This window comes from Chrysemys picta, chromosome 2 (genome assembly GCF_011386835.1).
Source record: "Chrysemys picta bellii isolate R12L10 chromosome 2, ASM1138683v2, whole genome shotgun sequence".
NCBI lineage: Eukaryota > Metazoa > Chordata > Testudines > Emydidae > Chrysemys > Chrysemys picta.
The window spans coordinates 114,739,035-114,766,042 of NC_088792.1; the positions used below are offsets into that span (position 1 = coordinate 114,739,035).

The 27,008-nt window shown below is 41.1% G+C and overlaps 1 protein-coding gene across 8 annotated transcripts in view; it reads right to left on the reverse strand.

The window, feature by feature from the left end:
• Nucleotides 1-27,008, reverse strand: part of MOCOS (molybdenum cofactor sulfurase) — a 375,701-nt gene that overhangs the window by 142,457 nt on the left and 206,236 nt on the right. For all 8 annotated transcript variants that reach the window (XM_008169331.4, XM_065584014.1, XM_065584013.1 and 5 more), the window contains one exon: nt 8,684-8,760. In XM_008169331.4, coding sequence (XP_008167553.2) covers nt 8,684-8,760 — 77 coding nt within the window. The remainder of the gene's footprint in view (nt 1-8,683; nt 8,761-27,008) is intronic.

The window sequence follows — 27,008 nt, forward strand, 5'->3', positions numbered from 1 at the left end:
TGGGTTCAAAGTCTAAAGATAATCTATACAGGGAAAGGGACAATATGTAAACATGGAAACGTGAAATTAAAGTCTGTAGCATAATCCACACACACAAGAGACTTGCTGTATTAAGGTTGGAATGCTCACCTCAATTCTGACATCCCCAGCTGGTGGTGAAATATGCTGATATGCTTCACCAGTGCAAAGCCACTAAATATTTGTTAAGATGACACTATATTTATATGTAAATTATTTGAAAATAATAAATGAAAATGAAATAAAAATAAAATAATTTGCATATATGTCATACAGAGCTGCACAAAACTTGGCATGTGTGGATTACAGGAACACACCCATGCACTCCTATTATATGGGGAAAAACATGATCTGGCTAAGGGATTTTTTTTTAAATCGTGTCTATGAATTTTTTCATGTAATCAGGCATAATCTTCTGTGTTTATGAACTAACCTTCTCTTTTATTTTTATACATCAAATTTGGCCAGAAACATCAATATATCATTATGAGTAGTGCATCACATCTTTGCACAAAGTCAAGGGGCAGGTGGGTATAGGGACAGATGCATAGGCACACATGCCCAAGTAGGCACATTTTGTGTTCTGATTCATGCTTACAAGTAGGATCTATCATAGTTAAACGTGTTCTTTTCTCCTGATATCACATACCAGGGTCCTGAATTGACATGTGATACAATAATGAAAAACCACAGCTTAAGTTCTAAAACCCTAGATAACCTCCATCCATAGCCTTCATCCATTAGATCAACAGCACCAGAACATGTTATTTTATATTAAAAACAAAATAGGAACATAAATAAATAGATCTTATCTGACCATCTAGCAATTCTCCAGGTACTATTGAGTCAAGGCTCAGAAAGCTCACCCTAATACTGAGTATTGTAAACAGGCTTGCAGAAGACATTTTGTACTGAATAATGCACTACTGCTCCATACTATGGGTCATGCTCGACATATCACCACATCTTCCAATCACCATTCAGGGTTCTTCATGGTTATAAATACCTGATCTGGTCGCTGCAGGATCAAGCTCTTAATGAAAAATATTCTGCTGCTTAGGCTATGTCTACACTTACGGCAACTGTAGAGTACCTACGCTGCACACCCTGTTAGCACAGGTATATATAGCAGTGTTAAGGGGACCACATTTTCCCAAAAGGAAAATGGGACATTGCACAGGGGGGCCTGAGGCCCAGCATGAGCTCTCCCCTCCCAGCCTTCCCTGCTTCCTGCCCGCGGGGCTGGCCCAAGGCCCTCCTTTCTCTCCCATGCGTGAGGCTGGCACGAGCCCCCACCCTGCCACCCGCCCACTCGCCCGGGGCCAGCTGGAGCCCCTCTGCCACCTGCCCGCCCATGGGGCTGACTCAAGCCCCTCTTCCACCTGCCCACCCGTGGGACTGGCCCGAGTCCTCCCCGCCACCCAACCAGGACTAGCCAGAGGCTTCCCTCTACCCCCTGCATGTGGGGCCAGCCCAAGACCCCCTGCCATCCACCCGTGTGAGGCTGGCCCGGGCCGAGCCACTTTCCTGAGCCCTCCCTCCTGCATGGGGCTGGTGTTGCTGCTCGTCCCCCACCACTTTCCTCTGCACCCCACTAGGGGTCGTGCTTCATGTTTTTGGCAAAACTGCTCATTTGTACAGTTTGCTTTTGCCAGCTGATGATCACAGTTGATCACAAATGCACAATTTTGCCAAAAAAGTTGGGACAGCCAGGACATGGCTTAAAAAGGGGACTGTCCTGACCAAACGGAAGGTATGGTCATCCCAAGCAGTGTGGACAGTGAGGCACGGCTTAGGTAAGTAAAGTAAAGACATGCCAGGACCCTACATGGCTCTGTACTCGCTCAAGCAGTGCCTCTCATGTCTACATTGCTACATTTTGTAGCACAGTGTCCTGCTGCCTTGCCACTGCTGGAGTCTTTCTCTGCCACAGTGAAAGAATCTGGCAGCAGGGAAAGGGTCTGGCAGGGGGAGAGGCAGTGGGGAAAGGCTCCACAGCTCCCTGCTGCTGGAGCATTTCCCCTCTGCCTCCCCCATTTATAGAGCCTTTCACTGCTGCATGTATCTGCACACCACTGTGTGGACACAGCCTGCTTTTCACTGCACTGTGTAGCTACCTGTACCCTACATGCTGCCACCAGTGGAGACAAGGCCTTAGTAAACTGGAAGTAAGGGTTTAGTGAAAGTAGTGAAGAAAAGAAAATGGGTTTGGAATCATTTAAGTTTCAGTGTGATGGGCACAAGAAGAGGGGGTAAATTCCTGTCTATTTGGAACACAAAATTAGAATAATATGAGACCACAAATGCTGCTATAGGACCACATGAATTATAGGCATAGTTTGGAGTAAACAGTTTGTCCACTGGTTAAGGTGCTAGCCTGCATTCAATTTTCTGCTTTGCCACAGACTTGTGGGACCTTGAACAAGTCACTTAGTCTCTCTGTGCCTCAGTTCCCAATCTGTAAAATGGGGACATTATTATTAATCATGTTTATTATGATAGCACCTCAGGGCCCATCAAGCATGGGTCCCATTGTGACAGACATTGAACAAACACAGAGTAGTAGATGGTTCCTGCCCCAAAGAGCTTACAGAGGGCAGGGGAAAGAGTAGAACACACAAGCAGAGTGAACAATTTGATGGCGGCAAACGTCATATCAGTTCCAAAAATTCTTTTTTAAATGGGTTTAGTCTGGAGGGGATGCCCTAAATGGGCAGAAGGAGGGGAAGGGTGGGTGGGTGAGGGGAACACAGCAGGGGAGGAAAATGAAGGAGGGGCAGATGAGACTGAGATGAAGGAGGAGGATTGGAGCAAACAGCCTATCAGCACAGGACAGAGGAAGTTGCAGAAAATTCGACAGGTTTGCCTGAAATATTTAGATCCCTGCTTTGACTGCTCCTGGTCCTACTGGCTGGAGCTCTGGATGGCTGCTCTTCACTTTTCCTCCAAGGACATCACCTGGATCTTAGTTCCCCAGAGTCGCGGAGGAGGGTCACCCTTGCCCAGGAGGATGCAGGGGTGGCCCCATCTGGGACCCATTTTATCCCCTTCTCCCAGTGCAGCTGTATTTCCCTCTCTCACAGGGATGTTGTCAAGACAAAGACATTAAAATTGGGAGGCACTCAGATACTACTGTAATGGGGGCCACAGAAGAACCTTAGCTAGATTTGCCACACAGAAGAATTACTGCTTAATCTTGTGATTGAACATAATTAGGTACAGCTGGTCAAGAAACTGGGAAAAATTACTAAGTCACTTTTGTTCCACACAGGTTTCAAAAAGCAATACTTTTTAGTTTATTTTAAATTTTTATGTGAACATTTTTATCACACTATTTAGGTGTCTTATATTTCATTTTAGAATTTTTTCCTCTCCCTCTCCACTCGCTCCCCCTTTATTTTTCTTTTCCTCCCCTTTTCCGTGTTGCCACTGAAAAGCAAGGAGTAGGGAAGGGGGAGATGGAAAACTAAAACTGAAACGCCCAAACACACAATCCCCGCCCTCTTCCCCGCAACTAAAATGATAGTTTTCCAATTTTTTAAAGAATATTTAAAACAAAACAAAACACTTCCTCATTTTCACTTTAAAAAGATCACTAAAATTTCCAATTTCAAAAAAGGGTTAAAAAAAAAGTCAACCTTATAGTAAGAGATATCAGTGGGGAAAAAATCAAAGTTCATCCTAATATTTAATTTATAAATCACATTATCTACAGTGTATTGCAAGAAAGAATTCTGAATTATTCTATGAAGTTATTTCAATGTATAGGCATTGTTATATAAAAAATTATGGCAAACTTATCAAACCATCCACAAGTGTTTTAGACTCTTGAGAGTAAGTAATGTATAATTCTTCTGAAGGTGATAATGAACACCATAAGCTCATTACAAGACCGTTTAATTCACCCATATTGGCCAAGAACATGGTCAAAAGAGGGTTTTATTAATGAAGCAAATACAATTATTCACCACACTCACTCCAGAGTAGTATAAATACATCCGATTTGCAGTTAAACATGGCTACTGATGAGTGATAGAGAAAATAAAATTTGATGTATCCAAAATACCAGAGACAGATTTTTTCACACAGAAAGCTATCATTTCAAGTCTGTCCCTGTGAAGGAATTTATTCTTGCCTTGAAGCATTGGTTTGTATTCTACAGAAAATTCATGACCAGAACTGACATACAAGCCAGACATAGAAAATGCTTCCTAAAAAAAAAAAAGGGAGAAAAAGATAAAGAAAAAAAAAGGTAAAATAAAAAAGTCCACCAGTGACAAATGAATTAGTCCAAAATTAGAAGACAAAAGACAACACAGAGAATTTAGACAAATCTACACAAAGTCTTTTTTGTATGTGTATGGTCTTAGATTTTCATCACAGATACAGACCAGGAAGCAAATCAAAAACGGGAACAAAAGGCCTCAAACTGTTCATTCATGCCTATATTTATCCCGTCATCACATTATTACCATACAGCTTATCTGGGACCAGGACTGGAGGGGAGCAGTTTTTTCCTCAGCCTAGTACCCTCATTAGATTTATAAATTTTTCAGCTGAAATAGGTGCCAGAAGAAAGCTAAGATGAAAAAAGAAATGCATTGGGAGGAATGATGTTTTGCCTCCTTTCCTGTCAGGTCCCTGGTAATGTTTGTGCACCGTCAACCAAAGAAGTTTGCTTCTGAATTCCACAGAACTGCTCCTTCACCACAGAACAGGTTTGTGTAGTGAATATACATACTATTAAAGCAGTTTATTTTATGGATAGATCAACAATATACCAAAGGCTCCATTTCTGAACTGTTGTCTGTATATGGAGAGCATCCAAAATCTCCTTATTCATTTGGGGCTCAATCCTACTCTCATTAACGTCAATGAAAGCTCTGCTATTGATTTCAAGAGGAGCAGGCCTTTGAGGAGCTATAAAAGTTGTGACACTATATGGAATCGGCCGGGGGGGGGGGGCACTTTAGGATATTATGAATACCAATATTGTAAAATTGCAGTGAGTTATGCCAGAGATGCCATGTAAGATATCTGCAAAAATGCTATAATTTGCCAGATGTGATAATCTCATGTATGTGTTTGTATCATCTTTATATTTTGGGTTATAGATATATGTATGTATGTCTGTATTACAAAACTTGTACTATGCTTCTGGGTGACACCCCTAGAAAGTTTGGCATCAGCACCAGGGCCGGCTCTAACTTTTTTGCTGCCCCAAGCAGCAAAAAAAAGCGCCGCCCCCCAAGTCCCTCCCCCGCCGAGCGCCACGCCGCGCCGCTGGAACCCCTTCCCGAGCGCCACGCCCCACACCGCCCCCCCGCCGAGCGCTGCCGGAACCCCCCCCAGCGCCGTGCCCCGCGCCACCCCCCCCGCCGAGCGCCACCGGACCACCCCCTCCCGCCGAGCGCCGTGCCGCCGAGACCGCCCCCTCCCGCCGAGCGCCGCCAGAGCACCCGCCCCCCCACCGCAGAATGCAGCACCGCGCTCCCCGCACCAGGTGCCGCCCCAAGCATGTGCTTGGTTGCCTGGTGCCGGCCCTGATCAGCACTGCCTAGCCTGCTTGATGGCCCATTAAGGACCGTCAGCTATACAATTGACCCATTGAGAGAAGGCATGGGATACACCTTATGACTCAGCAAGGCATGCAGGGACATGCCTATGGACAGAACTCTAAGGCTTCCAAGCCATGTGCTGGGCAGCTTGTGTTTGGGACAAAGGTAGCACAAGCGGCATGGCAAAAAGACTATAAAAGGCAGTTGCATCTTTTCCAAAATTGTCTTCATTCCGGCTTCTTACCTCTGGGGTAACATTTCTACAAATGAAGCTCTGAACAAAGGACTGAATGACCCATCCAAGTTGTGGATGTTTTCCAGAGGGACTTTCAAGCCAGCAAACTCACCAATACTGCAAGGAGCCTGATATATGGACTTTGAAGTCTTTGTATGTATTTGACTGTTTTACCATTTTACATCTCTCCTTCTTCTTCTTCTTCCTTTTTTCTTTATAATAAACATTTAATTTTAGACACTAAAGGATTGGCTGGCAGTGTGGTATTTTGGGTAAGATCCAAATCTATACTGACCTGGTAATGTGGCTGACACTTTGGGGTCAGAAGAACATTTTGTATATGTGAGCAGAGTTTTTTTTAAATAACTTCTCACTGAACTGGACCTATGTGCTGACTGGAGCCATTGAACTGGAATGCAATAAAGGGGGCTGTGTGATTTCTTTTTTTGCTTCTTGATAATCAGTGTGGAGGATCAGAAGCACAGTTTGTGACTGGTTGGGGAGTTTAACTTCAGTGTTACCCACCAGTCTTGGAAGTATCTGCTCTCCCTTTTACAGCCTGCCCTGACCTTGGCATTTCCAGTGAGGGCTGCCCCAGGCACCCCGGGTCACAGAAGGCTCCTCACAAAATCCTTGGGACATCAGGAAGGAACACAGCCACTTTTCAAAACACTGGGCCAAATCCTCAGGCACTGAACATCTGAAATCATCACAACAGCCACCAGGTATTACAAGTGCCCCACAGATGCTTAGTGCCTTTCTGGATTGGGGACACTTATGTCAGGTATGTGCTTGAAAATAACAAATTGAAGAGTGCGTTGAAGAAAGTTGAGAGATGTAGGCTTTACACATCACCTATACCTATATTTCTACCTGAAACCGATATGCCAAGAGCACATTCCATAAGCACAATATATTCTATGTGCATACAAGTAAAAATGCAGTTAAGCCTCATCATATATGTGGTCAATAGGGAGCTCTCTGGCTTCATGTAATTTTATGTATCTTTCAGATAAATCTCTGATTTAATGCAAAATCTAGCACAAATGGTCATCTCATGGATTTGTGACACTTGGCCAGACAAGCACCAGCTGATGCAAGGAATAATGCGTTACACATGCTGGAGTCAAAAAGACCTTTTGTGTCTCTGGGAGACTCACTTTAACATGGAACTGTTGGTTCTAATTCCCTTCACTCCAAAGTTTTCCACCAGGGAATGCAGCTTTGATTCCTTCCAACAGCTTTGCAGGAGCTCATACAGAGAAGGTTCTGAATCAAGACATCTCCTGGTAGCCTGGTTCATGCCCCTTTTAGGGTATGGTTGGCAGCTCTCCAGGATTGTCTTGGAGTATCCCGGAATTAAAAGATTAATCTTTAATTAAAGATTATGTCATGTGATGAAACCTCCAGGAATACCAACCAAAATTGGCAACCCTATTTTGGGAACTGTTTTGTTTCCTTAAAACTCCCTAATCTCCTGCCTAAAGGAGGCTATGGCAATGTGGCCACTGTAACCTCCTCCCTAGTGGACCTTCTGCGGAGATATAGTCTAGTTTCTGGAGAACTTTCATTCCATAATCCAATGAGTAGCACTCACCCAATATGCATCTTTTTATGTGATCCACCCAACAGAATATGGGATGACAGAAATAAATATGGGTAAATATTTGGATAACATTTAATAAACCTCAATATTTTTCAGTGGCAATTGCTAACAGAAGTTGAAAATACTTTTCATTTCATTTAACTGTGTCCTACTACCATGTAGGAGACAACACAGCAGAAAGGAAATCACTTACCCAAATGTGAAAGGAGATTGCAAATTTCATTGAACGTGGTGTGCATCTCAATAGGAAGATTTTTTTTTGAGAGAGAGGGGATTACTATTTTTTCCCAACGGATGCATGTCACTACTTAGGTGGGCTACTATATCAGATCTGATTGTTATAACAATGCCATCTAATTATGCAGAGAGTCACACTTGAATTATATAATATAAATATTTATGAAAAAAATAAAAATGAGACAACACAAAAATTCACTCATAGGATTAGTTTTAAATGTCAGCCGAGGACAGAAAGCCTTCTACAGAACTGAATTCACCAATATCTTTCAGATTCTTCTATGAATGATCTAAAAAGTGATTACTCATGCTCAAATCCTTAAATTATTTCTACAGTGGCTTCACAGTCATGTATTTTATTCCCTGAGATGTAGCTGCCCAGAAGAAAAGGCTGAATAAGAAATGTAAAAGGCAATCTATTTTAGAATGGTTTCCATTAAAAGACATCATGATAATGCAATATAGACTGGTGTAAAAAGTAAAATTGCCTGGAAAGTTTACTGCCTGAACATAGCCAAACAGACAATGGAACACTATTTCTTATTTAACAAGAAGCTTTTGGGAATTCACTAAATTGTTTTTACTGGTTTCCCTATCACAAAATAGCTCTTCAGCACCAAATCACATCATCAAGTTCTAATATGCAGTAGGAAAAATTACTGCTGCCAACTACAGCTGAATGAAGCCCAGCTAATTAATGCAAATATTTTTCTACTAAATCCTTCCATATAGCTGTGAATGTGATTCAGGTTACAAATGCGTCACCTGCTCAAAACTTTACATGTTTATTTAGAAGAATCCATCAATGTTTTGTTTTGCTTATGGACAATGGCAAAATGGCTTGGAAAAATCTGATATTTTAAAATTGAATACACCACTGACACATACGATTCCAATCTCACATAGTGAACATCAGTCATAACTCTATCCAATTGAATTAAGTTAGTGGTGTCAACAAGATCAGAATCAAGCCCTGTGTATTCATCTGGAACTTTCCTCTTTGGAGTTAGAATTATGTGTGCGACTGACCTGTAAGTCTTTCCAAAGCATCAAATCCATGTTTCAGTGCAATGATATCAAGGAACGAAACGGTGCCATCTTCAAACCTACAGAAAAGTAGAGGGGAACAAATGAGCCCAGTAAACAAATCACATAGCTACTCTACACACATGATTTTAAATACATTTCATAACACTACTAGAAATCTAGTGAAACTAATTCCCAGAGAAAGGAGTTCTTCCCATAGGGATTCATCTCCCACTCCTGTACTATCCTGTGCAGTCAGAATATACTCTTTGGGCTAGATTTCCACATGGACTGTGCACCTCCACCAAGGGAACAAGACTCTCCTGCATGACCTTCGGTCTGAGGGCATAGGGGTACGGAACACTATGCAATGCTGACTCCTCCCCCTAACTAGCTAGTCAGGAAGGGCTGGGGAAAAGTTGGAGCTCTGCCTCTTCCCCTCCCCCCACACCGATCCAACTAATGCAAGTAATAAATTGCTTCCCTTCCCCAGGGCAAGGAGGGAAAATGGTAACACAGTTCCCACCCTGCACTGCTCCTGGAAATGGAAAATAAGTCCACTCTAACACCACCAATCATTAGAAATGGTAAGAAGGTAGACTGAGAGCTTCTGTTCTCCCAGTCTCCTAATGTTAGAACAAGGGGACATGAAATAAAATTGAAAGGTGACAAATACAAAACTGATAAAAGGAAACACTTTTTCAAACCACATGTAATTATACAGTTGAACTCATTCCCCTAGAATGAAACTAAAGCCAAAATTTAGCACGATTCAAGGAATAATTGGATGTTTACATGGATAAAAAGAATATTCAGAATTATAATAATGAATGCTAATGGCAAGAGGATTGGAAGGGAGATAAAACCTTATGCTTCGGGGTTTAAGACAATCTCTAATTATTAGGGATTAGGATGGGGGCAGATTATCCCACATCAACCTGATCTGGGGTTTTTTGTACCTTTCTCAGAAACATTTGGTACTGGCCACTGACACAATACTGGACTAGATGGAGCATGAGTCTGACCCAATATGGCAATTCCTGTGTAGCAAAGCATTATGCTGACTGAGCACACATACACATGCACAACAAATGCCCTAGAGAATAGACTTCGGCTTTTTAGATATGACACAATCTTTTTCAAAATATGGAAAAAAGATGTGTCATTGCCACAGTTAAAGATAGAATAAAAAAGGCACAGAAAGGTTAAAAAAAAAAAATCTGATCCAAACTACATGTCCTTTTTAAACAAACAAACAAACAACCCTTAATAGAATGGCATAATAGGTCTCACGCTATCTCTTGAAACATTCAGGGGATTTTTCTCTATTATCTTTTTCATTTTTCTACAATTATCAACAAATTCAAACAATATAAGTTACACCATTAGCCAATACATATACATTAGATGTACTCTACACCACATCAATGGGTATTATGTGCATGATATTACTGTAACATTACATTACATGATATATACGGAAGTTGTTAATGTATTATGCTCTTCCCACTAATTTGTTCACCCATGTCAAGTATCCCACAACACTTTGCAAAGCTGAAGTCAGACTAGAAAATAGGAAACTTGTCAAAGCAAACTGTGTGAATACTTTGTACCACGTACTGTTAGGGAGTACTTTCAGGGCTCATCAACACTTTGAATGAAGTATCCAAAACATGACATGGGAAAGTATAGAAAGATACCTTCACGGACGGTACCTGGAATATTAGTATTCAAACAAAGATAAGGAAGGTACAGAACAACTAGTTAAGGAACTGGTACACACTTGTGTGTTGGATTTTAGTGATGTGTAAAGAGTTTTGTAACCTAAAAAGTAAATACTACTGTATAAATACTGCTAGTTGAAATGTGTAAGGTGAATACACTGAAAATTTGCTTCTCAGAAAGAGGATATGTATGTCTCCTTTTCATATTGTTCTTCTTTGTCTTTAGACAATAAATTTGGCTATGTTCAGTTATTTACTCTCTAGAACACTTAAGAATGAACCATGAGCGCAGTAAAACAATTTGCTATGTATTTTAATCAACAACTCTAATAGGAGACTCGAGTGAAGGAGAACATATAATACTTCAAAAAGATGTTCACTTTCACATAAATGACTAATGTAAAGTTAGCAAATACTGTCTTGATGGTGAAATGCTCAATTGAGTAAAATAATTGTGTGGATAAAAGAGGCCAGAGAATGGGGTAAATAATTACAGATCTAGTAGGAATGGATAAGTGGTGGACTGCCACAAGGGAGAATAGATTAATAGATTTTAAGGCTAGAATAATTAGGGCCTAAGCCTGCTTCCAGAGAAGCCAATGGAAAAACCTCTCTTGATTTCAATAGCAGCATACACAACCCAATGCTATACATTAGTGACTAGTAATTAGAGATCAGCTTATACACATTTGCAGGTGATATGAATGAGAGAATACACCAATGCTGCAGAGGGGCAAGACTGGATCCAAAGGTGTAACAAAAAGGCCCATTGGTGACGAAGTGCAAAGGGTTCACTGTTCTTTACAAGCAACTTCTTCTGTCTCAGACCTGACAAAATCACTACACCTAATACACTACTTTCATGGTATGTATCCATGAAGGCTAGTATGAGGTCTATATGGAAAGCTTGTAACTCATCAATACACATAATCATTGATGTTTATATGGGAAATATTTAAGGGATAATGTATAGTGAAAACAATGCCTTATGGGTTTGGGAGTAAAACTGAGTCTCCAGGGAGTCTTCATTCAAGCGGGAGGGAGTTGTCACCTCCCCCTGGTCAGCCAGTGGTGTAAAGCCAGGTTCAGTTGTCTACTCTTGCCCTATCCCACAACAGTCAATGAAAAACCATCAAAGACAAATGCAAGCAATCAAAACCCTTCCAGGTAAAAAGGAACTTTATAACAGATCACCCTATCTGTGAATTAAGATGGAAGACTGGTTAAGTATATCACAGGATAGAGAAAGACACTCTGCAGTCATTCACTGAGGAGACTCCTTGTTGAACAGCGTGTTTCATGAACATTTGCATTTGGTTCCTGGGAAGCCAGCCAGCTCTGCAGCAGGCTGAAATTTGGGGGGAAAACCTACTTTAATAGATAGGAAAGGTAACTACTGTATTAATAATTGTAGGTCCTAATTCACGTTTTATCGTTTTCTTTTGTATTGTAACCATGTTTCCATCACTTGCTCTTGTTTCTAGTGAAATCTCTATTTTATCTTAAATAAACTTTCTTTGGACTTATTGCAAATGCTCACAAGTGCTGTGTGTTAGACAGCAGTGGCGAAAGGGAAAATTGGTCAATTGGGGTACACTGTTCCTTTGGAAGCAAAGGATCAGGGATTTCTGTGAGTAGCCAGTGTCAGGGGCTGGATATCACAGGGAAAATGCTTCAAGGGGAATGGGGAACCTTTTGTTAACCTGCAAGGCAAAGACCAGGCTGGCGTAGCCCAGAGGAGAGTGCTTGAGTGGCTGAAAGGCTGGTGGTGTTAGGGAGCTGACACCCAGGAACCACAGGGAAGACTTCTCTCATTAGAGGCAGATATAACAACATGTCTCAGTGCTGGGTGCCTCAAGAACCATCACAAAGGGCAATGGAAAAAATGAGGGCAGGGTCTGACAGTGGCTTTCAAATTGAATGTCTGAAAGGATTAAAGATGTAGATAAGTTTGGAAAATGGCTTATTGGGTTAGGTCCCACATAGTCCCAGATGACAGGTTATAGAAAAGATCCGAGAGAGAGACTTGACAGAAATATACTATACTCAGCTCATTAGCCACAGTTAGGAAAGCAAACAAACCTTTGGGATTGTGTCAATAAAGAAACAGAGCAGAAATGCTGGCACTGTTCAGAACAACAGAGCAAAAAAAAAAAAAAACCTGGTGCACTGCACAATTTGGAACACACTGGTACAGGACGGATAATGAAACATTTCAAAAGGTAACAAAGAGGACCACAGAAAAGATAAGCCTCAGGGGTCAGAACTACAATAAGAGGAGAGGTTAAGAAAATTAGGGTTACAGACATGAGAAAATAAGTGATTAAGCAAGGAGATGATTGCAGTATATCACATTCTTATCAATATAAGATATGTGAAAGCCACAATACTATTTTAGAGAACAAAAGATGCATTCAGTCAATGGATCTGAACTTAGGAATCTCTTCCTTTTTAACGCAAACAAGCCATAATGTTTTTAAAGAATTGCTAGAAAGGGAATATAATTAAGAAAATAGCATGCACAAACTGCATTGTCATGAACTATATTATTACTTATTATTTCCATTTGCATCTATTGTAGCCTCCATCACAAGCACAGAAAATAACTATACATTTATAAATATCTGTCTATATAGTTGTGCCCCCCACCAACAGTCTCTGAGCCAAGGACTCACCACCAAGGTTCTGCCACTGACCAGAAGAATACATCTAAGGACCATTACATTTTCAGCTGATTGCAAAGGTTACCTAGTCACTACTGAGATGGACCCATTACAAATATGATATATTAGATTCAACTTCCAAAGAGAGGCAGGCTTCCAGATATGTTTGTAGATATAGCCTACTCTTTGCAAATGACCATTTTGTATTTTATATGGTTATATCCCCCGCACCCAAAGTCTAGTTATGCTTTACTTTGTTTATCATTTTAGACCCTTTGCTGAAGTCAGAACAATTCTTCCATTATTCCTAGAATTTGTATATTTACCTTCTCTTCAAGTGATTTTCATGCACATCTTCAAGATTTACTAAACCCCAATACATGCTATTTCAGACAATCATGTCATCTCCCCACTATTCAGTTTCTGAACTGAACACTACTTACAAACCCCTGTGCCCCTGGGAAATTTGTGGAATGCATATAGAATTCTGTTTTTGTAATGAACGAAGCCTTAAATGCCTTGGCAATTTTAATTAGTATTAAGCTAAACCATAGGACTACAAGGGGTAGTTATCCATCTCTTGGGACACAGGGAGCGTTCTGACTGAATATTTAACAGCATTTTAGGTACAAGAGCAAAGAAACTCCTTGCATCACAATACATTTAGTTCAATGGCTACTTTTATGTTTGATGTAATTGATGCTTCAAATAACTTGTTTCCCATTCAACTGTAGTTCCCCTGCTAGAATAATGAGCTTAATCTGATCTTCATTTGAAAGCTGATCCAACAGTCATTTCCTGAAGTATCAGAGAGTTCTCACAGCAGATAACATAGATGCATTTCAGACTACAAAGAACACCTCTTCAGAATCTCAACACCACACTACAGACTAGCTCCCTTATCTATTTTTTACTACAACTGAGCCCACATAATTGCAGCCTGGATCAGCTGCTTAATTACATATGTTTAGAAAACCTATATCATCTTATATTAACCAGTTATCTGACTAACTGGTTAAAAACAGTTAACTGCATACTGGAAAATAGATCAAGCAACCTATAGCAAGGTAGACACCTGCTCCTGCCTGGAAGGGCCTGAGATAGCCTGGGGAGCAGGCAGCATGAAGGCTGAGCTGATTGGGGGAAGTGGCTGCAGCTGGGGCCATGCCCCAAACAGCCTCAGCAGGCCTTATAAAGGCAGGGAGCCAGAAGCTCAGGCCAGAGTCTGTCTCTGTGTTCAGGGAGAGAAGGGCCTGGCTGTAGGGAGTGAGACATAGGGTACCTGTAGTGGAGCAGGGCTGGGGAGCTACAGCCTGGATAGCCCCAGGCTGTGGCCTAGTAGGAGGCCAAGGGGTACTGGGGGTTGCAGAGTGCAGCCCAGGGCTAGGCCAAGGCAGCAGGTCCAAACCCCCCTTGCCAATGATGAGTGGCCTATACTGCAGTCTGCCCCAGGGAGCGGGGGCTAGCTGCTGACTGGCAGTGGCCTAGTACTGAGTTGAGGTGGGGATAGTGGGTGTGGGTTCCCCAGGGAGGGGAGACCCAGACCTGTGGGATACTGCCAAGGGGCAGCATCCCAGTAATAGGGGCACCGGGTCCTGGGAGGGACACAGGGGGCAGAAGTAGGGACAAGGGGGATCACCGGCCTGCAGAGGGTGCTCCAGATGCTAGATGAGCTGATTCCCCGAAGCAACCAGTTGGGGGTGACACAGGGGTGAGTCCGCACCCTTACATAACCTAAATATATCACAGGGTTATAAAGATGATCCTCTGAAAGGAGTTGCTGCACTTCTCACACAAGAACAGAAGTCTGTGTTCCATGATTGGGCCCCCAGCCCATGGACTTACATTCTGGAAGTTGCCCATTTGGAAAATCTCAGAGGTCATGAAAGATCTGCTCATGAAATCAGTTATAGCAGAGGTTGGGGACTCGCAAATGAATGAGTTGTTTAAGCACTTTGCACTTTATTACTCTGTCCCCTATATATAATATCTTAACTATTTTGCAATCTACTTCTTTAACTTCTAGGACTAACTGAGGACCTTACTATTCTATTGAAACAGCTTCAGTGTAAATTGTTGTGTCAATGTATCTAGAGCCTGGGACACGTGCAGGAAATAGATCTAAACATACAATTTTCCATCACGTATTTTAGATGACAAATAGTTTAAGCATTAGCCTTAAGGAAATTGAAGTCACATTTAGGTGTATATATAGGCATCCACAAAAGCATTCACTTGGTTGGCAGTCTGGAAAAGTCCAAAGGTTCAAGAAGTTCAGGACTGTACTTGGTTTTCATCGTCCAGTGTCAGACTTTTAACTTCCTTTTGAAGGAAAAGCCTGAGCAACTTGCCAGCACTCTTCCACTAAATTAATAATGCACATGGTCAAAAAACTCCAGCTCTTTCTGTGTGGTTTTGCGGAGTCAAAACAAGAGAATACAAATAGCAGAAATTTAATTGTGGTCCAAATTCAGCTCTCATTTATATATGTATATATCTAGAATAACTCCATTTAGGTCAAAGGAGCAGAAGTTGTCCCTTGTCTCTAAAGCAAGCAAAAGGGAATCTGAATATACAGAGAGCAGATTTCTTGAATAAGCTGCTTTTTTTTTCCATAGTCCCTTCTTAGAATAGAACTGCACTTTGAAGTGAGATATTGCAGAAGTTCCTTTCATCTTTTCAATTCATTTATTTTCATCTAATTAAAAAAGCATAACAATATGGGGAAATGACTGACATACATATTTAAAAGTAGCTCATTCATAGCTTATTTTCACTCTTTAGATCAGTTCTGTATTACCTATATTTGAAACAAAATACCTTGATAAAATGTTAGTTTTTTATGTTTTGTAGAAATACAACTGTTTAGTTTATTCTAAACTGCCATGCAGTGGAACTAACCTGGAGCTGAGGGCTTGAAATGCTGAAAGTATTGTAGGGATATTAAAGAAGGTACTAACAATGATTCCCCCAAGTGACAATGACCCCCCAATAACACTGGTCTACAATTTTGAGAAGTCGTCTGCTTCAGAGATAAAATGTGCTATTTATTATGTATTTTGATGTGCTGAATTCAAATATGACAATTAAAACAACTGATTGGCTACTGTTTCTAAGATATTTAAGTTTTTACATTTTATGTCTATGTATATTGTGTAGATAGTAGAGTTTTAATCATAAATTGTAAACCTAGGTCTTTTCATGTGTTTATGGTTGCTTTACATGATAATATTTCACCTGTCCTGTTTATGTAACACTTTAAAAATCAGCAAAAGGGTTATATAAATAAAATTTATTATGAAACAAAAGGCAAAAAACTATTCTGTACATAGTTTAGTCCTATTCAGTGTCTACTCGGCACGTCTTGGCTTGTCTCTTGTATTCATTAAATGGAGCATCTCTTGTCACTGTCCAGCAATAGTCTGCAAGCATTGATGGGCTCCATTTGCCCTGATAGCGTTTCTCCATTGTTGCAATGTCCTGGTGAAATCGCTCGCCGTGCTCGTCGCTCACTGCTCCGCAGTTCGGTGGAAAAAAATCTAGATGAGAATGCAAAAAATGTATCTTTAGTGACATGTTGCAACTAAGGCTTTTGTATACCTTGAGGAGGTTTTCCACCAACAGCCTGTAGTTGTCTGCCTTGTTGTTTCCGAGAAAATTTATTGCCACTAACTGGAAGGCTTTCCATGCCGTCTTTTCCTTGCCACGCAGTGCATGGTCAAATGCATCATCTGGAAGAAGTTCACGAATCTGACAACCAACAAAGACACCTTCCTTTATCTTAGCTTCACTTAACCTTGGAAATTTTCCACGGAGGTACTTGAAAACTGCTTGTGTTTTGTCAGTGGCCTTGACAAAGTTCTTCATCAGACCCAGCTTGATGTGTAAAGGTGGTAACAAAATCTTCCTTGATTCAACAAGTGGTGGATGCTGAACACTTTTCCTCCCAGGCTCCAATGACTGTCAGAATGGCCAATCTTTCTTGATGTAGTGGGAATCTCTTGCACGACTATCCCATTCGCAGAGAAAACAGCAGTACTTTGTGTATCCAGTCTGCAGACCAAGCAAGAGAGCAACAACCTTCAAATCACCACAAAGCTGCCACTGATGTTGGTCATAGTTTATGTACCTCAAAAGTTGTTTCATGTTGTCATAGGTTTCCTTCATATGGACTGCATGACCAACTGGAATTGATGGCAAAACATTGCCATTATGCGGTAAAACAGCTTTAAGACTCGTCTTCGATGAATCAATGAACAGTCTCCACTCATCTGGATCGTGAACGATATTGAGGGCTACCATCACACCATCGATGTTGTTGCAGGCTACAAGATCACCTTCCATGAAGAAGAATGGGACAAGATCCTTTTGACGGTCATGGAACATGGAAACCCTAACATCACCTGCCAGGAGATTCCACTGCTGTAGTCTGGAGCCCAACAGCTCTGCCTTACTCTTGGATAGTTCCAAATCCCTGACAAGGTCATTCAGTTCACCTTGTGTTATGAGGTGTGGTTCAGAGGAGGAGGAGGATGGGAGAAAATGTGGGTCCTGTGACATTGATGGTTCAGGACCAGAAGTTTCATCCTCTTCGTCTTCCTCATCTGACTCAAGTGAGAATGATTCTGGTGCATCAGGAACGGCAGTCCTTCTCCGTGGGGTACTGGGCATATAGCTGATGGAATGTTTGGATAATGCACAGTCCACTTTTTCTTCGACACATCTTTCCCAACTGGAGGCACCATGCAGAAGTAACAATTGCTGGTATGATCTGTTGGCTCTCTCCAAATCATTGGCACTGCAAAAGGCATAGATTTCCTTTTCCTGTTCAACCACTGGCGAAGATTTGTTGCACAAGTGTTGCAGCATATGTGTGGGGTCCACCTCTTGTCCTGATCTCCAATTTTGCAGCCAAAATAAAGGTGATAGGCTTTCTTAACCATAGTGGTTATACTGCACTTTTGTGATGCAAAAGTCACTTCACCACAAACATAGCAGAAGTTATCTGCACTGTTCACACAAGTATGAGGCATCTCTGCTCACTTTGGCTAAACAGAAATGTGTCCCTTTGCAAAATCAAACACTGACAAATAAGAGAGGACGACACTGTATGATTTCTAGAGCTGATATAGCGCAATTTGTTCAGCAGAGTGATGTAAGCTTTGTTATGATTGCATCATCCATGACTTCTAGGAATAACATGATGCAATTCATATCATGTATGATGCAATACCAGCTTCAGATTGCATCATTCATTGTTTTGCCTAAAAAGCAAGTACTGTCCAAACCCAGTCATAGATGTATTCATAGATCCAGTCAAAGATGTATTTTAGTCATTTCTGGTTTAAATTGAGATCCCTTCCCTTTATAACTCACTTATCCTCCGCCATTCCCAAGTCAAGGGTCGTATATACTGACCCAATAGCATATCTTGAAAACTAGAGCCAATCATCAATTTTAAGCATCATTTTCGTTCTCAGAGACCCAGAATTAGTAAAGTTTGACTACATTTATTTCAGAAGCATTTTGGCTGTAGAGCAATGTAATTTGTCCCCCACACTTTAAAATCCAACAGTTTCCCCAAGTACAAAAATCTCTTGGGTCTTCTGTTAAAACTTGTAAACTACTGTCTGTAGAAACCATTAATTGTATCTATCCTGTGAAAGATACTTTATTACTACATAAAACTTACAAACAAGTTAATTGACTTTGTTCTTGAAGTAATTGATACAATGTAAACAAACACTATAAGCCGTTAAGTGACTTTCACTTCATTGTAACAGCAACGGCTCCTAGACCCCCACTCTCTGTGATTAAAGGGCCGGGAGTCTCATATGAATTAGCACACACCCTGAAAGTGGTGGAGACAGTAAATTAAAATATGGTTAAGATATGGAATGTATGTTGATGAATGCTTGATGTACATGAATGGTTAGGGAGGTGCCAGCCTAGAAAGGGAGTATCCATCGGCCAAAGAATGTGTCAAGTGGATGACCAGAAACCCCCGGAGGGTAAACTGGGATCCACCCCATCACCTGGAAGGATGAGAAACACAAACTTTGGACAGTTTGGAGCCACCAGGAATGTGCCCAAGAATGTGCCATCTGCTGATTGAGTCAGCAACAGCAGGATGAAACAGCTCCCATAGACTAACATAGGAATTAAATCCTTTAAGAATGGACTCTAAAGACTGATGACTTTGAGTCTCTGGTTCTGCTGCCAACCTCCAGGAGCATCAGGTGCACCTGACACAGACTCAGCTCCATCCTCATGCCCAAGATACCTGGCCAGTAACTTGGCATGAGCAACTTCTAGGCTGGTAACTATAAAACCTATACAGAACTTAAATGAATGATTGTGTGAATGAATATATGTGTGTGTATAAGGAATAAGTAGTGATAGGAATAAGTAGTCAAAACAATGTTGTTTACTTTTATCTTTTGCTTTATCATTATATTTTCAATAAATGTGGCATCTTTGCCTTATCCCTCTTAATAAGATCCTGCTGGTTTTTATTCTATTGGTATAACAGTATGACCTCAGGAACAAACTACTTTCAATCATATACAAGCTTTAATGTTAGTGGTAAATGCAATCTCTAAAATTATCAGGGAGAAGGAATTTAATTGATTCACTGCTTATTCACAACATCAACACTCACCATTGGCAAAATAAGCTATATTTTCTCGCTCTCTTTAATCTAAACATATAACTACTGTCCACTTAAATGAATAGGACCCAATTCTGCTTTTATATAGGCCTACCAACTCCAATTGTGCTAGGTTTCTGAGCCATCTTATAATTATAATTGGGGCTCTCCATTGGAGACTGACTTACCATACACATGCTGCTGATTTAGTGCATCTCACAGTTAGTTTGGAGTTGTCTCTCTTGAGCCAGTGCCACGCACTTTTGGTGCTGTAGCACCTAGCTGCAGTCTCATTGTCATTAGTCACTTCTGAAAACAGTGGCCAGGGTCCACGGGAATATCAATCACTTTTGAAAATCATGTGTGAACTCCGAGGCCCATTAAAGTCAATGGGAAAACTCTGCATTAATTTTAATGCATCCAGGATTTCACCCCTTGGCTTCTGATCCTGCCCCACTGTCTGTGGCCAATGGTAGCTTGCCATTGACTTTATTGGGAGCAGGATCAGAGCCACGGATCTCAAAAATTATTTTTACATGTAAATAACTTCATTATCAGTTGAGTATATTTGCCTCATAGTTATTTCCACATTCCTATACAGTAGATGCCACCTGTGCAAATAAAAATCAAATTTAGAGGCGGCCCATTGTAAAGGATGTGCATGCTATGGTTAATGTATACTTATACAGCAACCTGAGTTTCCTGTAATTGCCTGCACAATGGTGTGCTTCAATGAGCCAAGAATTTGAATCATAGCAGGACCGTAAAACATTACAGACTTCTAAATAAGACACCTTTCTAGCCATTTCAACAACTAATTTTTACCTCAGTTAGAGATACATTACACATTCATGAGTGATGACTGTTTCTAATGCAATGAGATTAATATGCTTACCCAGTGCTTGAATGACTACCATTCGTGGGGTAGAAAACAGAATGAATCAATCAATTTTTATTTCTCAGATACTGCTGTGCCACAGGGGGGGCTGCCTCTTGGATTGGATCTGCTTTGGTGAACTTCTAATTGCTAACTTTATTCACCATTTACAGGTATAGAAATCGTCCCTCTTTGTGTGTGTGTAAAAAAAAAAAAAAAGTCTTTGAATTTGTTATTCAAATCAATCTGAATGACACATTCTGATTTTATAGATTCAGGCCCTCTCAATCTGTGAACAAGAGTGATGCTTCTGAGAACTAGATATTACATACTGCATTTCAATTAGTTTCAGCTAGATGCAAATTTTTAATAAAATATTACAATTCTTGCATGACTACAATTTTTCAGCTGGTATTCTACAATATTATTTTTAAAAGAAATGACAAACAGAACTTCTCTTACCACCATTTAAACCATACAGTGTTACACTGCCATTCAACAAAAGATCATTTGCATCCAGGGGATAAAAAATTTTCCACAATGTGGACTCTACAAGGTCACCGAACATGAAAAAAAATCTTTTTTTCCTAGTGAGAAGTTCCAGAAGTTACAAAAATCTTTGTACTATTACAGTCGTTGATAAAAGATGTCCTTCTGAATTCATAAATTGCACCAGTAAGACTGTATTCGTTGACAAAAAGATTAACATTAATCTTCCCCTTAAAGATTCCATACTGCATAGGAATATTTCTTTAAGAAATATAGTGTATTAAAAAAATGCTCAAAGACATCAGACTTGCTGGCTAACAGATGCAGGTGTTATGCTATATTATCTTTAAGATAAAAGTATAGTTTACATAATTTTGTTTCAAATCTAGTTTAAAAAAAGAAAAACATAAGGGCCAATTTCTGACCTGAGATATGCACTGGCAATAACAGCTGTCCTTGAAGTCAATGGCCACTTCATGTGTGCATTTTGAAACAGAATTATCCCATAGTGTTTTTAAGGGTGTGTTAGTTACATGTAGAAGTTTGCAGATTCTGGTAAGTGTGGTGTTTTTTTTTTTTTTTTTTTAAATCATTGTTGTATGAATTTGGCATTCCGGACAGAATGAGACTGCACAGACTGGGTTAAACTTGACCTTGGGCCAAATGTATCACTGGCACAAGTGGATACAATGCTATTGAATCAGAGTTGCATAGGCCTATGCCAGTGGTGAATTTGGCCTGTTGTGTTGCCAGGTACTTTGCAAGCTTTCCCACAAAGTTACGTCAATGCACCTCAGTCTGAACCTCCATCTTGTCCAGTTTGTAGCGGGCCGGCTGCCTCCCACTCTGCAGCCCCCTGCTTCCATTTCCCACTCTTAAGGTTTCCTGACACAGACTCCACACACCCTTTTCTGTGGTCAAAATACCCCTCCTTGAGGTCTGGGTTTATTCACAGAAAATAACTCAAAATACAATGCATAGTTGCAAAGTCTATGTTCAACAAACAAACATTTCTCTTGCTACTCCCAGGCCTCTCTGCCTAGGGAGCTTTTGCACACTTTCCGCTGCTAGCTCAGAGCTTCTCCTGTTTCAGAAGGCAACTCCAAGACCTTTCTGTCTGGAGTCTCAGGGCTCGGCTGTGAGTTACAGCGCAATAAAGGAGCCCCGGGCACACTAGCTCACTACCCCTCCATGCTGGCAAGGCACGTAGAGCGCTCTGACTCCGTGGCTACAGCGCTGCTGGTACTCCACCTCAGCGAGTGGAATAACGTTTGCTGCACCTCCACTGGTGCCAGTGTGGACGAGGTGTTGCATTACTGTGCTCTGATCGGCCTCCGGAAGCATCCCATAATCCCCTTAAGTCAAGTGGCCACTCTTCCCATTGTTTTGAACTTGCTGCTGGAATGTGGCTATGCCGTTTGAAAGCTTCATTTCTGACAGCCGGCTGCTTACCTGTTCTGAAAAAGAATAGTGTGGAATGCTGTGTGTGAGAGAGAGAGGCGGGGAGGGGAGACGGAGGTCTGCTGCTGTCTGAACTTACAAGACAGCATGATGACATGCTCTCATCCCCCCAAAAACCCACTCTCTCTTTCCCCACATACACATAACACACTCCCTGTCACACTCCACCCCACCCCACCTATTTGAAAAGCACGTTGCAGTCACCTGCATGCTGGGATAGTTGCCTATAATGCACCACTCCCAATGCCACTGCAAGTGCCACAAATGTGGCCACACCACTGTGAAAGCAGCTGTCAGTGTGGACAGACTGCAGTGCTTTCCCTACTGCACTCTCCGAAGGCGGGTTTAACTCACAGCGCTCTACATCTGCAAGTGTAGCCATGCCCTTAGGTCTGATCTACACTGAAAAGTTACATCAGCATAGCTACATCTCTCAGGAGCATGAAAAATCCACAACCCTGAGAGATGTAGCTAAGCCGAGCAAAACTCGAAGTGTAGACAGAGCTAGGTCGATGGGAGAGTTCTTCCATCAACCCGGCTAATGTTCTTCAGGCAGGGGATTAATTACAGCGATGGGAGAACCCCTCCTGTTACTGTTGAAGTGTTGCAGCTGTGCCGCTGTAGCATTTTAAGTGGAGACATAGCCTTATTCCCAAATCCCAGGATTCTGCTGGAGCCTGCTCACTCCTAACAGTCTCTGCTCTCCATGAGCATCCCCCCATCGTCACTGCAACTTCCAGTTGCTTGTTACAGGGAACTCACTTGATCCCTCTCAGATGGAACTCATTCTGTCATCAGGGTTTGCTTAGCCACAGACTCTCCAGCCCAGTGGGCAAGACACACTGTTACAAGAAACTTGTCAACTGTGGTCCTGTGATGTAGACAAAGGGCCATTAAGTACTGAGCTGGGGAAAGACATTGTCGCCTAGAGGATTGGATGCATAGGGTTGGGAATCAGGAGTGGCTCAGCTCTGATGCTGTCTCTTATCACTGTGTATTCTTGGGCAGGTAGCTTGACCTTTGTGCTTCAGTTTCCCCATCTATAAAAAGAGAGTACCAGCACATGCCTACCTTCTGCATAGTGATGCTGTGGTGATCAAATAGTTAGTGCTGGGACAATGATTCAAACACATAAACTGCTAAATAAGTTCTAAATATAACTGCGGTTCTTACACAAAGTTTAACATCACTGTCTCTGTCCCTCAAAGACAGAATACACAAAACCTCTAATATTTCTTAGTATTTTTCAACACTTCTAACATGACCTTTTACTTCTGCAGTAAAAGCACACAGTATTCCATACAGGGCTATTCAAAAGTAGAAGTCTTTGTTCTGCTTAAAAATTGATGAACACACTTTTATTAGAACTGAGCAAATACGCAAGATAGTGCTCACCAACACTTTTCACATTTCAAACAGTGGTTTCCTTTGATCACATGTGTGTCCTTGTTAATTGGCTGTTTACAAAGAAATTTGTGAACAAGTTTATCATATCATATTTGGGAAATGGCTGTTCTACATACAAATTCCTGCTGTGCAGATTGTAATTCCCTTGTAGTACCTTACACCATGAGTTATCCTATTGAAGTCAGTGGGTACTACTCAGTATGAGTAAGGGTCTCCCAATCTGTTTCTATATTTACCTGTGAACATGGTATGCAGATTAACAAGAGTATTTTGATGTTTGCTATTTGTTATTCTATTTAAAAGGTTGCAATCCATTCAGGGAGCAGATATGATACCATGTGAATTTGGTGTCCAGTCAAGGCCACAAATAATAAATAATAGTCAAAGTGAACAGCTGGCAAAACAAATTACAGGCCAAAATTTGTTTGCATAGACTGTTCATTGATCAATTATGAATAATGAATACATTAATAAAAATCAAAGTCAGTGTATAATTTGCAAAGATAAAAAAAGGAAGGCATTCATGAGAAATTATTCACAGAGAATAATCTGTCCAGCCCTAATCATCTGTCCATATTGAGTAGCAAATTGATTTGCTTATTGTCTCATGAAGACAGAGTTGTAATCTTTAACTCAACTAAATGGGCACATTTGGGGATAGAGATTAACTTTTTAATGAACCGTTAAAGACAAATAAGTTTAAAATTAGGCAGACCAGCATTCAATAAGAATTTATCCAGGCAAATCGTAACATGAAAATACAACTGTATAACCATGTGCAACAGTTACCTCAGGTTATTGAACTGAGTCATGTTAGTAGCAAGTGATCCCTGGATAATAAAGAAAAATCCTCTGTGAGCGTTTCCAGCTGTGTGGGATCAGTGAGTAGATACACAGAAGATATGGACTCACACTAACCTTGGTTCCAGAAAAGATACAAATGTATGCAATTCTGGTCAACTTATAATTGCCATTTCCATTAGTGTGGGGGTGAAGAAGTGGTCTGATCTCATTCATCAGAAAGCTTTTCTCCCCTATTACTATCAACTCTTTAAGGTCCTGATTTTAAGTGGCATTTAATACCCACAACTCCAATTGAAGTTATTGGGAATTGTGGGTGCTCAGATCTTCTGAAAATCAGGCCCTCCACTAACAAAATATTTAGGGTGAAATCATTCCATATTGAGCCATGGGATGAGAGGACACTCCCATGCACACATTCGCCCTTCCCAAACCACGACTTCACATTGAATAGAATGAATCTGAAAGGAGATATAAGCAGGGATGCAGAGAGGTTTTTGGGGGCCCAGGGCAAAATATGAAACTGAGCCCCCTCCCACCCTGAAACTGAGTCATGGGGTGGGGATGGGATTTGGAGAGTGAGCCTATCCCCACTCACCCTGCAATGGTGGCTCCTGTCCTGTGGGGCTGGGCCCGACTCCCTGCTCTGGGCATTGCAACTTGGGAAATATAGTTGCAACGCCATTCAGGTTTGGCCTTGCTGCCCCTCTGTCATCGGCAACAATCTAAGTGATGCTGTAGCCCTGTGTGCCAAGTCGCAAGGCCACTCACTCAAACTCCACGGGTTTATGGACTCGCGGAAAACTGCCCATGTTGGTCATCTCCCCCGCCATTGAGCCCTGGGCAGAAGCCGGAAACAAAGGACAAAGCAGAGAAGGTAAAAGCAATGACAAAAAATGGGGTTTTGGGGAAAAAAATTAATGGAACCGGGGGGGGGAGTTGGAGACAGAGACAGTGTCCTCCCCCACGCGTTCTTACTTTTTTCAGCTGAAAAAGAAAAAGTTGGTCAAAAGTTACTTTCACTCAGATTTTAAACATTTTTAAAAGATGTTGATGAGGAAGAACTAACAAGAGACTGAGTATAATCCTGCAGGATCTGAGCACGCCCTGAAAGTTGACTTCCCTAGAAGTTTAGGTTGCTTAGCACCTCAGAGGATCAGGCCATATATTAATTAATTTGGTGAACATTCAAGGCCAAATCCTTGGCAGCTGTAAACTGATGGAGCGCTACTGAAGTAAGTGACTAGCTGAAATTCTGACCCTCAATATTCAGCATAGCAGTAATAATGATAAATTGTACTTATCACCTTTCATCTCTAGATTGACTCGAGGCAAGGCACAATTAAGAAACTATTTTCTTTCCTAGAAATAGAAATGAGAATTGAGAGTATGTCATATTCAGAAGCCTGCATTTATATGCCAGTTATGTAGTAGTTAGCATCAAGAATACAATGTTATCAATGTTTCCTACCAGTCATTTACTGTTCTTTCCTTCTGATCAGAATATGTACATACGTGGAAGTGTCTGCAGTCATTGGTTTATGTTAACTATAAAGAGCCATTAAGGGGTAAATGCTAGGCTGATCAATTATGTTTAATGTACAATATACACAAATGTCAACTTAGGTATCAAAACAGGTTGGCAGTGTGATGTGACTGGCATTATTAAATCACAGTTATAAAGCTGCTTGGATCCAGAATAAAATCTGATTAGCTAGTTTGCATTTTGAGACCTTTGTGATAATAATAAAATTGTCACAGCAAGTTGAAAAGGGAGACAAATACAAGTAATACTTCTGCGCACAGTTCTCATCTAATGATGACATCCTAAGAAACATTTTGGTTGCCATGTGCACCATACACTTCAGAGACGGGGGTGCTTGGACATAACTCACCGAGAGGCGACTGTATGAGAAATCATTTCCCGTTTCCCCTCCTGCTTGATGAAACACTAACAATAAGATGTGGTCCATCGGTTCAATAACATTCAGGCAATAAACGGCTTTATTGCAAAACTGGGTTTAATTCTAAACAAAGTAATAAGTTTACAGCTTAGGACTGAAGAATCAGTATAATAGTTGGGATTTTTACGTTTCAATATTATTAAGCCTCACAATAGCCCTGTGAAGAAGGGTAGAATTACTATCCCACTTTACAGATTGGGAAGTGAGGCTAAGCTGTTAAGTGACTTTCCCAAGGTCATACCCAAACTGATTTGCAGAGCTGAGACTGGAACTCAGGAATACGTGATTACCAG